Below are 16,610 nucleotides of genomic sequence, written 5' to 3' on the forward strand. Positions count from 1 at the left end.
ACATATATCAATGGAACAGAATAGACAGCCCAGAAGTAAATCCACATATATATGGTCCATTAATTGATGACAAAGGAGCCAAGAATATATGATGAGGAAGGACAGTCTCTTCAATAAAGGGTGTTGGGAAAACTGGACAGTCACATGCAAAAGAATGAAACTGGAACACTGTCTGACACCATACAAAAAATTAAACTCAAAATGGATTAAAGACTTGAATTTAAGACCTGAAACCATAAAACTCCTAGAAGAAAACATAGGCAGTAAGCTGCTGGGCATTGGTCTTGGTGATGATGTTTTTTAGGTAGGCTCCATGCCCAATGTGGGGTTGAACTCACAACCCTAAGATCAAGAGTCACATGCTCTACTGACTGAGCCAGCCAGGTGCCCTTTGGTGATTATTTTTTAAATCTGACACTAAAAGCAAAAGCAGCAAAAGCAAAAATAAACAAGTGGGACTGCATCAAATTAAAAAGTTTCTGTGCAGCAAAGGCAATCATTAACAAAATGAAAAGGCAACCCAGTGAATGGGAAAAAATATTTGCAAATAATATATCTGATAAGAGGCTACTATCCAAAATATATAAAGGATTCATACACCTTCATAGCAAACAAACAAGCATTCCAATTAAAAAATGGGCAGAGGATCTGAATAGACATTTTTCCAAAGAAGACATACAGATGGCCAACAGAGCCACGAAAAAATGCTCTCCATCATAATCATTAGGGAAATGCAAATCAAAACTACAATGAAAATCACCTCATACCAGTTAGAATGGCTATCATCAAAAAGACTAGAAATAACAAATGTTAGCGAGGATGTGGAGCAAAGGGAACCCTATTGTTGGCGGGGCATGTAAATTGGTACAGCCACTATGGAAAATAGTATGGAGGTTCCTCAAAAAAATAATAAAATAGGGGTGGCTCAGTCGGTTAAGCATCTGACTCTTGATTTTGGCTCAGGTCATGATCTCATGGTTCTTGAGTTTGAGCCCTGTGTAGGGCTCTGCACTGGCAATGCGGGACCTGCTTGGGATTCTCTCTCTCCCTCAGTCTCTGCCCCCCCCCCCCCCCACTTGTTCTTCCTTGTGCTCTCTCTCGCTGTCTTAAAAAAAAAAAAAAATTAAAAAAAAATTGTAAAATAAAACTACCATATGATCCAGCAATTCTACTTCTGGGTATTTATCCAAAGAAAATGAAAATACGAACTCAAAAACATAAGGGCACCCCCATGTTCACTGCAGCATTATTTATAATAGCCAAGATATGGAAATAACCTAAGTGTTCATTGATGAATGAATGGACAAAGAAATTGTGGTACAAACACACAATGACATATTATTCATCCATAAAAAAGGAATGAAATCTTGTCATTTGCAACATGTACAGACCTTGAGGACATTGTGGTAAGTGAAATAAGTCAGACAGAGAAAGACAAATACTGTGTGATCTCTCTTACATATTGGATTTAAAAAACAAAACAAACAACAAAACCAAAGAAATAAGCTCATTGGTGGTTGCCAGAGGTAGACGGGAGAAATGGGTAACCAGTTTTTTTTTTTTCAGTTTAAATAAATTTGAATGAAAAAAAAAAAAAATGAGCTCAAGGTCATACAGCTAGTAAGTGGCAGATCTGGGCCTAGAACCTCATTGGAATCACTCCAAAATCTGTGCTTAAAACTTCTGTTCTTAGGGAACCTGGGTGGCTCAGTCAGTTAAGCATCTGACTTTGGCTCAGGTCATGATCTCAGGGTTCATGATTTCAAGCCCCACACTGGGCTCTGAGTTGACAGCACAGAACCTCCTTCAGATCCTCTGTCTTCCTCTCTCTCTGCCCTTCCTCAACTCACATGCACGCTCTCTCAAAAATAAACATGAAAAAAAAAACCTGCAGTCCTTTACTGCTTCTAATATTATCTTCTGACTGACTAAATATAAAAAAATAAAGACAAAATAAATAATAAAGATGCAACTCATTAAAAAACAATGCTTGGGCCACTTGGGTGGCTCAGTCAGTTGAGTGTCTGACTTCAGCTCAGGGCCATGATTTCACGGTTCGTGAGTTTGGGCCCCGCGTCAGGCTCTTGCTGACAGCTCAGAGCCTGGAGCCTGCTTCAGATTCTGTGTCTCCCTCTCTCTGTACCCCTCCCCCACTTGTGCTCTGTCTCTCTTTCAAAAATAAAATAAAACATTAAAAAAATTTTTTTAAAACAATGCTAATTTCTTATCTTTAAAGAGATGGGAAATGATGAGGGTGTCAATTTGGTTTAAACAATAAGGTGCTTGTTATCAAATTTCCTTGAAATTAAAAAGAATTGCCTTTTAAAATATGTAGTGCTGGGGTGCAACTCTTGATCTTGGGATTCTGGATTCAAGCTCCATGTTGGGCATAGTACTTAAAAAAATAAATAAAAATCTACCGCTTTTGTGGATTACCACTGCAATAACATGGTTATTTAATTCCAGTTTCCCACTTTTTCCCCCTCTTGGAACTGCATCCAAAATCCTCACAGGAATTTTCTTTGCTTATTTTATACAGAGAAAAGCAAAATCCTATTGTTCAGCCACATCAACTAAGACTTTTATCTAAAAATTGATCTTAGGACTTCTCAGCTATTATACGAACTCAAAATTCACCCTCCATTTCCAAACACCTTAAGAGCAGAATCCTGTGCCCAGTTAAGACACTGAGAAGTTCCCTCTATTTTCAGCTTTATCTCCTGTCTTTCATGCTCAATGCTCCATGGTTGCTCAAACATGCCATGCTCTTCTTCTATGTCCTCTAACTAGAATATTTTCTTTGACCTTCTCAGGTGGATTACTTGTAACTTATCATCCTTCAGATCTCAATATATGTGTCATCTCCTCTGGGAAACCCTCCCTAATCTTCCAGGCTGGTGTTAAGCGTTCCCAGAGGGACTAAACTCTAAGCAATTGCCTGGTTGTATCTTCAACAACCCCACCAGTATGTGAACTCTCGGTGTCTCCATTTGTTTATCATTATATCTGTAACACCAAGCACTGCACTTAGCAGATGGCAGATGCTTATTAAATATATTGAATGAATATTATAAGAGGGAAGTGTGAGAATAAGAAACATCCAGTTGTTTATCTAGCAGTCTAAAGCAGAGACATAATGTTTGATAGACGTAGGCATCCCAGCCATTAGAAAAGTCTCCACTTCAATGCAACCCACTTCTGAAACCCTCACATAATGAATGCTGAAGATTGTATCTGCACCAAGAACTCAAACATATGACCAGCAATCTCACAAAACTAGTCTCCACCATTTCCACAAAAACACTCCAATAAACTCAAAATACAATTAAAAACAGTCAAAACTGGGACACCTGTGTGGCTTAATGGTCACACATCTGACTTTTGGCTCAGGTCACGATCTCGGGGTTCATGAGTTTGATTCCCACATCAGGTGAGCTCTAGTCCCACTTCGTGTGAGCACAAGCCCTGCTTCAGGCGAGCATGAGCTCTGCTTCTCTTTCTCTCTCTCCCTCTCTTTCTCTGCCCCTCCTGGGATTCTGTCTCTCTGCCCCTCTCTCACTTGCACCCTACTTCTCTTTCTCTCTAAAAAAAACCAAAACAGCCAAAACTGGGGCGCTTGTGTGGCTCAGTCAGCTAAGTGTCTGTCTGACTCTTGATCTCAACTCAGGTCTTGATCTTCAGGATCGTGAGTTCAAACCCCACACTGGGCTGCACACTGGGTTTAAGCCTACTTAAAAAAAAAACAACAAAAAAAATCTAACAACAACAACAACAACAACAACAACAAAACAACAGTAAAAACTATGTTCTGGTATGTATAGTGTTCATCAGCTATACCAAGGCTAGTAAAAATACAACTCCTATGGCACAAAAACAGACACTCAGATCAATGGAACGGAATGGAGAACCCAGAAATGGACCCACAAACGTATGGCCAACTAATCTTTGACAAAGCAGGAAAGAATATCTGATGGAATAAAGACAGTCTCTTCAGCAAGTGGTGCTGGGAAAACTGGACAGTGACATGCAGAAGAATGAACCTGGACCACTTTCTTACACCACACACAAAAATAAACTCAAAATGGATGAAAGACCTCAATGTAAGACAGGAAGCCATCAAAATCCTTGAGGAGAAAGCAGGCAAAAACCTCTTTGACCTCGGCCGCAGCAACTTCTTACTCAACATGTCTCCAGAGTCAAGGGAAACAAAAGCAAAAATGAACTATTGGGACCTCATCAAAATGAAAAAGCTTCTGCACAGCGAAAGAAACAATAAGCAAAAATAAAAGGCAACCGATGGAATGGGAGAAGATATTTGCAAACGACCTATCAGATAAAGGGTTAGTATCCAAAATCTATAAAGAACTTATCAAACTCAACACCCAAAAAACAAAGAATCCAGTGAAGAAATGGACAAAACACATGAATAGACACTTCTCCAAAGAAGACATCCAGATAGTCAACTGACACAAGACAAAATGCTCAACATCATTCATCATCAGGGAAATACAAATCAAACCACAATGAGATATCACCTCACACCTGTCAGAAGGCTAACATGAACAACTCAGGCAACAACAGATGTTGGCGAGGGTGCGGAGAAAGAGGATCTCTTTTGCATTGCTGGTGGGAATGCAAGCTGGTGGAGCCACTCTGGAAAACAGTATGGAGGTTCCTCAAAAAATTAAAAATAGAACTACCCTACGACCCAGCAACTGCACTACTAGGTATTTATCCAAGGGATACAGGTACGCTGTTTCAAAGGGGCACATGCACCCCCATGTTCATAGCAGCACTATCAACAATAGCCAAAGTATGGAAAGAGCCCAAATGTCCATCAATGGACGAACGGATAAAGAAGATGTGGTATATATATACAATGGAATATTCCTTGGCAATCAAAAAGAATGAAATCTTGCCATTTGCAACTATGAGGATGGAACTGGAAGGTATTATGCTAAGTGAAATTAGTCAGAGAAAGACAAAAATCATATGACTTCACTCATATGAGGACTTTAAGAGACAAAACAGATGAACATAAGGGAAGGGAAACAAAAATAATACAACAACAGGGAGGGGCACAAAAACCTAAGAGACTCTTAAATATGGAGAACAAACAGAAGGTCACTGGACGGATTCTGGGAGGAGGGATGGGCTAAATGGGTAAAGGGCACTAAGGAATCTACTCCTGAAATCATTGTTGTACTATATGCTAATTAACTTGGATGTAAATTAAAAAATAATAATAATAAAATGAAATAAAATAAACAAATGAAAAGATCATAATAGAAAATATCTAAAGATGACATATAAAACATTTAATAAATAAATTCTAATAGTTAAAAAAAGTAAAAAAAAAAAAAGTTACATCATGTGATTTTGAGTCAAAAAAAAAAAAAATACAATTCCTAAAACTCAAGCATATTAATACTGAGGCAGATGTAAGTACTGATATATTTCGGCCTCTAGAAAGGTATCCCTCCATTCCAATAAACCCTGAAGCATTTGAGCTTACACATTAGTGTAACTTTTACTTTGACCAGTGTATATCAGTTTCCCAGGGCTTAATCATTTCAGGATGAGCTAACAGATGTTGAATCTGTCCTGCCTTGTACTTCAGTATGCTGGACTTAATAGGTTCTCATAATAATGTCTGTCAGGACAGCACTGCGACACAGAAGTCACATTACCAATATGATGAAGGTTTTCCTTGATGACCTCACATTCTATTGGCCACCTCGGAGCCTGCAGAGGCCCGCTGCTAGAGAAGAAGGTAAAGAGATCTCGGGGTTCTCGAAGACATGGGTTGACTTCACCAAATTCATCATGAAGAAGCTGCCTGCTCTTAAGAAGTGGTGAACTAAGCATAAGAGAATCTGCAGAGAGAAAGGGAATGAGTGAACAGCTTTCCTTTTCTCCTTGGGGACTTTACAGCTCAACTGTGACAACCAAGTAACTTGAAGCACTGTATTAAAATATGAGCACAGGTGCACAATCCTAAGACAGGTGTCTCCTTCAAGAAGGAGATTTAGTCCAAGACGACAGCACTGACATTATGCAAAGTTAAAATTCTACATTATTAAAATTCTACACAGTCTATTAAATATTTAAATGTAAAGGTTTAGAATAAGTTAGAAGAAACTTTTTTGTTTTTTAAATCAAATTATGTCATATTATTTTTGCTTAGAGAGAGGCAAATGAGGAAACTGCATTTCATCCGTTAGCGTTTTAGAGAAAAGTACGTAAGACCTTATTAACAACACTAATAACTATTAACTAATTTGTAGAAATAATCTACAAATTAACTTTCAAATTCAAAATACAATGGTTGGGAGGACACAGAAACTAACGAAGAGGAGCGAGCAGGGGCAGGAGAGAAAGATGAGCTCTTGGGAAAAAGAATGAGAAAGAAAGGAGGAAAAGAGGCTCCCAGGACGGAGAAAAAGAAGAGAAATGAGAGGAAGAAGGCAAAGAAAGGCAAGGAGAGGGGGAAGGAAAGGCCAAAACCCCCTGGGTGTGGTGAGTGCCAGATCTGGAGCGGAGAGCAGGGAGTGAAGACGTATTTCTGTAAAGCAGCAGCATGAGTTTTCGGGTCTGGAAGGACATGGAATACCTCTGCTCACAGCTTCTATCTGTCTATGCACAGGTGAAGATATACAGGTGGGCCCTAGAAAGAGGAAGAAGGAGGCATGGTTTGTCCTAGGGATCTGTGACTTTCTTTTTTCTTCCCCCTTTCCCTATCCCTTTCCATCCTCCACCCCCATTTAGGTCCCCATTTTTCCTTCTTTTTTTCTTTTCTTTCTCTAAAATTTGTTCTTTTTAATTTCAGGGCCCTGTTTTTTCTGTCTCTTAATTTTTTCCCTAGTTTAATGAGGGGAGGGGGGATCATAAACATTTGAAAAGATGGTAAAGCTGCTCAGCATTACATCAAGAAATGTAAACCACTATGACAAGGAAATACTACTTTTTTACCTAACAGACACAAAAAGCATTTATGTGTTTTCACATTCATTCTGGCACAGGTGTTAAGTAAACAGGTACTCTCAGAACCTGCTGGCAAGTGGGCAAATCAGTACAAACTTTCTGGAAAGCAGTTCGGCAGTTTATCTAGTAACATTTAAAATACAGAACCATTGATCCAGCAATCCCACTGCTAAGAATTTACTTTACAGATTTTCTCACAAAAATTCATCAAGATACACATACAGGGACGCCTGGGTGGCTCAGTCGGTTAAATGCCCAACTTTTGGTTTGGCTCAGGTCATGAACTCATGCCTTGTAGGTTCAAGCCCCATGTTGGGCTCTGTGCTGATGGTGCGGAGCCTGCTTGGGATTCTCTCTCTTTCCTTCTCTCTCTGCCCCTCTCCTGCTCGCTCTCTCTCTCAAAATAAATAAATAAACTTAAAAAGAAAAAACTACACATACTAAGAGGCTTACTGAAGCAATGTTCAAATAACAAAAATGTGGAAACAACGAAAACATCAAAAGGGAAGTTAAAATAATTATGACATATTAATCAGGTGGAATACTGTAGGTTCCCTTAAAAAAAGATGAGGTAGGGGTGCCTGAGTGGCTCAGTTGGTTAAGCGTCCAACTTTGGCTCAGGTGGTGGTTTGTGAGTTCAAACCCCATGTCAGGCTCTGTGCTGACAGCTCAGAGCCTGGAGCCTGCTTGGAATTCTGTGTTTCCCTCTCTCTCTGCCCCTCTTTCACTCATGCTCTCTTTCTGTCTCTCAAAAAATGAATAAACGTTAAAAAAAAAAAAAAAGATGGGGTAAAAAATTGTGTGTGTGCTCATTTGAAAAAGCTCTGTAAGGTGTATTATTAAACGGAAAAAAAATATCAAAGTTATAGTATTATAGTATTGTGTATAGTATCCCCTGTGAATAATTAAAAAGACAAGAATACACAGATACATGAGAATATATGAAAAGAATTAAGACAATAATGGCTTTATCAGGAGTAGGGCACGAAGGGCTTTTAGTTTTCCTTTTTTTCTGCCATTTGAATTTGCAACTTTACACATATATTCCTTTTCTTTTGTTTTATTCATTTACTTTCTTTAATGGTTATTTATTTTTGAGAGAGAGAGAGAGTGAAAGAGAGAGACAGGCAGAGGATGAGTGAGGGAGGGGCAGAGAGAGAGACACAGAATCCAAAGCAGGCTCCAGGCTCTAAGCTGTCAGCATAGAGCCCGATGTAGGGCACCAATTCACGAGCCATGAGATCATGACCTGAGCCAAAGTTGGACCACTTAACTATAACTGACTGAGCCACCTAGGTGCCCTTCTTTATTATTTTTTCTTCTTTTTTTAAATAAGCAGATTGTATTGTAACCCATTCCTTTTTCTCTTTGTTCTTTTCTGGTTAAAAAACCAACAGTATAAAAATACTTTGCTACAAAGATGATGCAAAAAGATCTTTACTTCAACGATCAAAACAGGAAAAAAAGTCTGGAGTCTGGTTGCTCTAAAGATCATTTTTCCTTAATACCACTGAGATTGTCAATTTACTATAAGGATCATGCATTTACAGCTGCATTGTCCTGTGAGGACTACCCCTTACTGTGAAAAAGTGGACAGAAGCAGTAAGGCTCAGATGAACTTATCGTAGGAGGAGACTTCTATAAGTCCACCCACAGGTTCCTGTGCACATCCTATTATCAATTACACTCTAAACCTCATTCACATTGTTGCCTCTACCAGCTGATTTTGCATTCATGTTTTTTATTCTATTGAGCCTGGCCATCATTTCTTATGAATGTTATCTTGAGTGTCAGTTAAATGGGGCAGGAGGAAACTGAAGGGTGTGGGGCAATCAGCTGGCTCCTAAGCCATCCCACCCCGATGAGTCTCCTTCACTCACCCCCTGCCTTTCTACTCCCTGTCAGGAGCCCTGGGACACAGAATGGAAGAGCCTTCAGGGCACTGGGATGCGCGCAGACATAGATCTGAAAATAGAATTGCTGCATCAAGGGTCATGCACTGTACTAAATTTCCCAGGTAGTGTCAAATTGCCTTCCTAAAATAGTCTACCTGTTCACATCCCTGACAGCAGTGGAGGAGTGTTCCCCCATACCCTGACCTATATATACTAGGTGTCATTAAAAAAAGCTTTTTTTCCCAAGTCCCATAATTAAAAAAACGGTACCTTGACAGTTTGATTTGTATCTTTAATTGGATGTGAAATCGAGCATCTTTCCATAAGCCTGTCGACTGTATTTGTTTTTCGGAAAGGCTTGCTCATGTCTTTTTCTGCTTTGGTTGTCTTTGCCCATTTTCCTATCTGGTCATCTTTTACATATTGATTTGTAAGAGCCTGTTATGTTAAGGACTGTAATCCTTTGACATATTTGTCGCAAACTTTTTCTTTTTCAGTTTGTTATTTTGCTTTCTTCACAGTATTTTATGGCTTTTGAGTCGTGTCATTCACAGGTTTTAAGTAGAAAAAGGGCACAATCAGACTTGCATATAAAAAAGAATAATGCTGTGTGGAAAACAGACTGAAAGGAGTTAGCATGAAACAAGAGAAGAATTCAGGAGACCAAGTACTGGGGCTGTTTCAATAATGAGAAATGACGGCAGCTTGAACTGGGATCAGGGGAGGATATGGGGAAAAGAAAAGTGAATTGACTTTTGGTTGCATATGTATTGAGGGAGAAATTCAACTGCACACCTGCCCTTAGATTCCAGAAGGAACCTATAAAATCCTTGTGAAAACTTATTTTTTGCTTAAGCTAGCTGAAATTGGTTTCCACCATTCTTTTTTTTTTTTTAATTTTTTCTAATGTTTATTTTTGAAAGAGAGAGAGAGAGAGAGAGAGACCGACCATGAGTGGGAGAGGGGCAGAGAGAGAGGGAGACAGAAAATCTGAAGCAGGCTCCAGGCTCTGAGCTGTCAGCACAGAGCCTGACATGGGGCTTGAACCCGTGAACTGTGAGATCATGACCCGAAATAAAGTTGGAAGGTTCAACTGGCTGAGCCACCCAGGAGTCCCCTGGTTTCCACCACTATTATGCAAACTGCCTTAACAAATACATCCATGAAATCTGTGTAAAAATCAATGTGCTCCTCTTGACCAAAGAGTCTTAACAAATTTTCCAACAATTTGAAGAAAAAGATAATCCAGAAGGTATAGTATTTTAATTTAAAACCTATACTCCAAAGTGGATCTAGATAGAACATTTTTGAGTGATGTCAGGAAACGGTGGCCGAGGCTGCTTCTCTGGCTTCTCTCGAGTTAGGCCATGTTCTCCTCAATACCTGAAGGAGTTGCTCAAGGCAACTGAATTCTGGGGTTCACAGACACTGATTATTACTCACACAGAAGCTTCTCCTTTTGCAGAGGGTCTGGTATCATACCCTGTCTTTCTCCAAAAGAGCCGCTCAACGGGTATCGAGGATTATTCTTCCAAACATGCTGGTGTGTAGCTGAGGTTGGTAAACTACCTCTGTGACCTATGAATAGACAATTAATCAAAGGTGCTGGAAGGCTAGTTCATCACCTGTAACATCTAGGTTAATACCAAAACCACGACCACTACCAAACCCGCCACTACCTCTGTCACCACCCATCACCCACGGCAGGCTTTTACAATGAACATGTCCTATTTTCCAAAAAGCTTTCATATTCCAATTTACGTGAGCTAAGCATCATTTTCTCCATTTTACAGTGAGGAGAGACTTGAGAAGCAGCATGGTACAGTGGAAAGAGAAAGGTGTCCAAAGCTGCTTTGTCTTGAGGGCTCTTGAATCTGGCTAACTGGAAATTCAGTTTTCAACAAATTACCACTTTATTATTATTTTTTAAATGTTTATTCATTTTTGAGAGAGAGAGAGTGTGCGCAGGGGAGGGGCAGAAAGAGAGGGAGACACAGAAGAGAGGGACAGGCTCCAGGCTTCGAGCTGTCAGCAAAGAGCCCGATGTGGGGCTCAAACCCACGAACTGTGAGATCGTAACCTGAGCCGAAGTCGGACACTTAACCAACTGAGCCACCCAGGTGCCCCACAAATTATCACTTTAAAAAATGAAACAGTTAATAAGAAAGTTTAACAAGGTTGATAGAAATAAAATCAATATTGAAACTTAATTTTATTTCTAGATACTAGGAACAAAGAGAATCAAAATTTAAAAAGATACCATTTATGATAGCCTAACGATACAAAGTCCCAGGACGAATTTACAAATCTTTATTGGGAGACATTAAACAACACCTATGTAGACGAAGAAACAGAGTATATTCATAGATTGCAGAACCAGTATTAGAAAATTCTCACTTCTTCTGAAATTGATCTACAGATTCAATACAATGGAAAAGGCAAGAACAGCCAAGAGACTTGTAGACAAGATGGAGGACATGTCTTTCCAGATGATCAAGACTATTTAAATGCCATATGGTATAATTAAGAAAGGGTGGTGGTATTGGCCCAAGGATAGACAGACTCTTGTATACACACTCAAAAGAGGTGACACACAGCAGCACAGCAATGGAGAAAGGAAGTGCTTTTCACTTCCCTTCACCTTTCCCTTACAGTGCTAGAAAAATTCGCCATTAGTTCATCCAAGTGCAACTCTTCCAGTTAATCAAACCATTTACTCCATGAAGGCAGAAAAGGTGATGCTAGGTAAGAATGAGATAGTACCTTTAAAGTAGCCATAGTATTGAAGATGATGGTACATGAAGTCTTCATAGGGATCAGGAAGAGTCTGTGAAAGGAAAAGTCATCTCAATCACGAAAGTCCTTTCAAGTAATATTGAACTCTTAACAAAAGGCACACAAGAAGTGTTTGTTGCAAAGGACAGTATACCCAAGGATTCTGTAAACAAACTGAGTGAAAGACATTCATGCAAATTATTTTATCTTGGGGATCAAGATCTCCTGCCGGAAAAAGGTGCCACCAGAATATACCTTCTGATATAGAAGTACTGGATTTCTGTGGAGTTCCTGGAGAGGGGAGTGTACCAACCTCCTGCTTTACCTCTGTTTCCAGTGCTGGGAACATGTTACTTCTGCATTCTATGCTGAAGACAAGTCAGTGACACCGGCATCCAGCCACAACCCCCGCCCGATTTCCAAAAGGGCAGCTGATTACACAGAAGCTAAAACACCAGAACAGGACAACTGAAAAAAACTGCCGATATTCTCCCCCACCCTCCTCCACCTGCGCGGCTCTCGCGCGAATTTTAGGAAACCCTGCCGCATCGCTCCCTCTTCCCTGCCAACCCAGCTTCTCACACATACAAGCACCTGGCTACTGGTTCCCACTCTGAGGCTCGGAGGCACACCTGAGGAACTAGGGAGGGCGGTTTGTCTTCCAGCCTCTGCCTCCGGAGGTGCCTGGACCCGTGCTGGTCCCATGCTTCCCTCTCCGAGGAGGGAGATGCCCACCACCAGGACGCAACAGGAAAGTGAAAGAATTGCGAATGGGGGGTGGGGGGTAGAGGGATGCGACGGAGTCGCCTCGGGGTAGAGAAGAAAGGTCAGGGGCCCGCAGTGTGGGCCCGCGAAAACGGGACCCAGGGGTTCAGGGCTTTCTGGTGCTGGAGAAGGAGGCGAGGGGCAGTTTCCCGAAGAATAGGGGCGGGGGCGTGGAGATTTCCTAGAAAGGCAGGGGAAGGGTGCGATCGCCTCCGCTCCCCGGCCCGGGCAAAGGAGCCTAAGCCAGGCGGGAGGCCACCTCACTGCAGGGACAGCGGCCGAAACGCTCAGCGCCCAGAGAACACGCTTGCAGCACTGGCCTGCCGCGGCTTTCTGCTGCTAGGGCCCCGGTAGCCTAGCAACGACGGAGCGGAAGTGGGAGAGCAGGGTGGCCGGAGGCTTCCGGAGAGCGAGGCCCCGCCTCCAGGGTATGAGGGAGGAACCTAGAAAAGGTGGAAGACTGGCCAGCCTCCAGCTCTTCACACGGATTCCTCCTTTCAGTTGCAGCCCCGCTTCTGGGGAACCAAAATTAGACCGGTGAATACAGTATCAGTTAGCGGGCCTCAAAAGTAATTCGACTTCTTTGCCATTCCTTAAGTTTAGGTAACTGGTAAGTGTTGCTCAGATGGAGCGGATTCCCCTTTTCTTTGACCTTATAGTCTCACCAGCCCATAGCTAGAATTGAAAAATTACAAAACTGAAACCACACATTTTGACCATGGAATTATCTGACTTTAGAAAGTGCTCCATTCTGTTAAGATAATGACAAACGTACTGGTGCTCTGCAACAACTCCTACACGTCTAGAGAACTGCTAGGGAGTTAAAAGCTTTGCTAGTTGGTAGCTTTTCTAGAAATTTGCTCTAGTAAAATTATAAGAAAAAGTTTATATACAAAATGTCACCCCAACACTTGCATTAATCGTAAATAAAATAAAACACACTGATATACAGGACACCCAGTAGGCAAAACTCCTACGCTATAAATGTACTGGAATAAAAATCAAACTATTAACTGTTGTCTTTGGTTAATTTTGTATGAATATAACCAAAGTAGAGGTTACTTTTATAGTCAGAGGGAATAAAGCAATCTTAAAATGTTAACATTACATCATTTCCAGGATTTTAGGTCAAACATTAGCTAATATTATAGTATACAAGCTCCAAAATTTAAGTCACAGAGTACCTTCTGGTGCTAGAAGCCTGTTTTCTCACCGTCCCCACAGCTCTCCCACCCACAAATGACTCAAGATCCTGCTGCTCTTTTCCCCGAGAGCTGTTCTCTTCAGTGTTTACACATGCGTTATGCTGTATTTGATAAAAGACAAGTATGACTGGACTTAAAGTCTTGATTGTACAATCATGATATAACAGGCTTGGAAGAGCAAGGATAACCAATCAGAAGTATAAAAAAAGCTTTATTAGTGCATATATACAAATTTACAAGGTCAGAAACTGGAGAAATACAAACAGCTTTAAAACACAATTTGCCTTTTCTTCAGTTTAAAGTGACTTTTACCTGATTGTGATACAATAGAAAGTACAGAACAGTAAACTGCTTTTTAAATACTGGAATTTTATGGAGAGTACATTCACATGAAAGGGAGGTGAATTTTGGAACAAGGTTAAGACAATGGAGACACATTAATACATACAGTGGCTCTTGTTACATTTACTGCCACACATGTGAGGGGGGAAATCCTCAAAATTAAAGATATGAACACCTGCTGCTGCCTGTATTGAGATTTAAATATGCCACTAGTGTGTGAAATGACTGAGCTATCAGTTCTAGAATCTGTGAGAATCCTCTAAAGAGTGTGGCCATCTGTCAGCACAAGGTAAACACCTCAATATACCTCAGCACTTCAGGGGTGGCAGGCTAGAAGAAGACGTCAGAGATTCCGATAATCCCAGTTAAGCAAAACAGAATACAGAGCTGCCTTCTTAATTGCACTTGTTCTGGAGTAGAAGTTAATGAGAGAGAGCCACACTAGGAACTAAATGAGCCTCTACTAGACAGGAAAGTCCTTCACTTTTTGTCAGTGAGTCCTCCACTGAGGTATTATACTCATGAACCACATGTTCCCAATCAGAGGTTAATGTACCTAATACGCTGAGTTTGCCAGTGTGAAAATAAAGGCAGCCATGTCAAAGCATTCAGTCAACCTCACCTCACCCTTCAGCAAAACAGAAAAATTACATTTCACAAATGTGAAAACTTTGTATGTCTATGCTTTTGCCCAGGAAATTTATATGCTCTCCCTCATAACATTTAGTTTACTGACGACAGTAAAACTGGTTAAGACTCTGAACTGAATGCACAAAAAAACAAACAAAAAAAACCTATAAAAAAAGCACCCCCACCCCACCCCAAACTATGTGTTTGGAGCCATTTTCCTTCTCTTCAGTCTTGCTCGCCAATCCTCAGGAAGCGCTTCAAAATTAGCGTTTCTCTCTGCCATGCCACTGTGAAAACAACACAGATTATTCACTGGAAAGAAAAAATATGAAACTGTTTATTTCCTAACAAAAGCCACTGCCCAACACTGAAAATCTGACCCATCACAACTACGTTCATTACAATGCTTCAAAAGTTTCTCAGGAGTGCCTGGGTGGCTCAGTCAGTTAAGCGTCCAACTCTGGATTATGGCTCAGGTCAGGAGGTCAAGAACTGAGATCGAGCCTTCCTCCTCTTTCTCTGCCCCTCCCCCACTCACACTCATTCTCTCTCTCAAAAATAAAGTTTTAAAGAAAAGTTTCTCAGCTAAGTACCAGCATATTCTTCATCAAATTTCTTAATTCTGATGGGTCAACCAAAGATATACTCTCTCTACAGTTTTAGGGATACGTGAGTGCATGCTTAGTTTTATCTATCTCCAGTAACCATTAAAGTCACATTGAAGGAATACAACAATTCTTGTGAAAGTTTTTCTTAGCCCCAAGGAGTTACAATTCTTTAGGAAAGATATATTTTAACCTTCAACTTACTATCAAAGACCTTTGGATATAATGTTTTTGAAATTCTCTTTCGAACAGTTCTAACTATTTGTAAGCATTGCTATCTCATAGCTTCTTCAATCATCTTCAAAATACGTTAAACTAAGACACTATAATTACTAGAACGGGAGCATTGGATCCATTTTATAAATCTTTATAAATCTAAAATAATCTAAATACAGTATCTTTTGTGATTCCCCACCTATCATTTTGAAATAGTTTCCTATTTCATCATTGTAGGAATTAATCATTACTCAATTCCCAGCAATACCAAAAAGACTAAAATAATAAGAAAACCAAGTAACAGAATCGCCTACAAGGATGAGGCAAAAGCACAAATTGTCAGTAACAGCATCCCCAGCTTTCTTATTGTGTTGCCCCCAAAAAGCATGTAACCTTTCAATGAAGTAAAAGAGTCTGGAGGCAACATCTTCATTCATAGTACGCCCCCCCCATACTATTACTATTTGTAAGTAAGCTCTACGCCCCAAGTGGGGCTTGAATTCCTGACCCCGAGATCAAGAGTTGCATGCTCTACCGACTGAGCCAGCCAGGTGCCCCTGCTTTGCTTTGCAAGTATTAAACAAACCAAAAGATAAAAGCAAACAGACAGTGGCACTGTACATTCTAATAATTATGATGGTAAAACTTACTGGGTAAGTAACATTTCAGACTATGGGTATGAAGAGGACCACATCCTAGATGAATTTTCTCAAATTTGAGATTCATGTGTGAACAGTGTATCTCTAACAAAAAAAGAAGTATAATTTTCTCATTAAAAAGGAACACCACCACCCAACTATTTTGTAACAAGAATCAGGACTGGGGTGCCTGGATGGCTCAGTCAGTTAAGCACCTGACTTCAGCTCAGGTCATGATCTCAGGATTTGTGAGTTCGAGTCCCACATCAGGCTGTGGGCTGACAGCTCAGAGCCTGGAGCCTGCTTCGGATTCTGTGTCTCCCTCCCTCTCTGTTCCTCCCCTGCTCATGCTCTCTCTCAAAAATAAATATTAACAAAAATCAAACAAACAAAAAGAACCAGGACTATGTCATTTCCCTAAAATGACACATGACAGGAATCCTTCAGGTTTTATGATGCTGTATGCTAAAATTCATTTCAGAGGGTTTATAAGTAGACAAATGCTGAAAGCAGGTATATAGTGACTGCAGAAATAGATATTTTAGGAACAAAAAA

The 16,610-nt window shown here is 40.5% G+C and overlaps 2 protein-coding genes across 9 annotated transcripts in view; both read right to left on the bottom strand.

The window, feature by feature from the left end:
• Window positions 1-12,809, bottom strand: part of AGBL2 (AGBL carboxypeptidase 2) — a 47,129-nt gene extending 34,320 nt beyond the window's left edge. For 5 of the 7 annotated variants that reach the window (XM_045485223.1, XM_045485219.1, XM_045485225.1 and 2 more), the window contains exons 1-6: window positions 12,287-12,809; window positions 11,968-12,100; window positions 11,643-11,706; window positions 10,323-10,457; window positions 6,614-6,667; window positions 5,691-5,876 (exon numbers count right to left, since the gene is read on the bottom strand). In XM_045485223.1, coding sequence (XP_045341179.1) covers window positions 5,691-5,876; window positions 6,614-6,667; window positions 10,323-10,457; window positions 11,643-11,706; window positions 11,968-12,003 — 475 coding nt within the window. In that variant the 5' untranslated portion in view covers window positions 12,004-12,100; window positions 12,287-12,809. The remainder of the gene's footprint in view (window positions 1-5,690; window positions 5,877-6,613; window positions 6,668-10,322; window positions 10,458-11,642; window positions 11,707-11,967; window positions 12,101-12,286) is intronic. The other 2 variants (XM_045485220.1, XM_045485222.1) reach the window with 2 other exon arrangements.
• Window positions 12,810-13,815: 1,006 nt separating this feature from the next.
• FNBP4 (formin binding protein 4) overlaps window positions 13,816-16,610 on the bottom strand; it is a 43,669-nt gene continuing 40,874 nt past the window's right edge. For both annotated transcript variants that reach the window (XM_045485218.1, XM_045485217.1), the window contains exon 17: window positions 13,816-14,883. In XM_045485218.1, coding sequence (XP_045341174.1) covers window positions 14,793-14,883 — 91 coding nt within the window. In that variant the 3' untranslated portion in view covers window positions 13,816-14,792. The remainder of the gene's footprint in view (window positions 14,884-16,610) is intronic.

The sequence above is a fragment of the Leopardus geoffroyi genome, chromosome D1 (assembly GCF_018350155.1).
Source record: "Leopardus geoffroyi isolate Oge1 chromosome D1, O.geoffroyi_Oge1_pat1.0, whole genome shotgun sequence".
In the NCBI taxonomy this organism is placed as follows: domain Eukaryota; kingdom Metazoa; phylum Chordata; class Mammalia; order Carnivora; family Felidae; genus Leopardus; species Leopardus geoffroyi.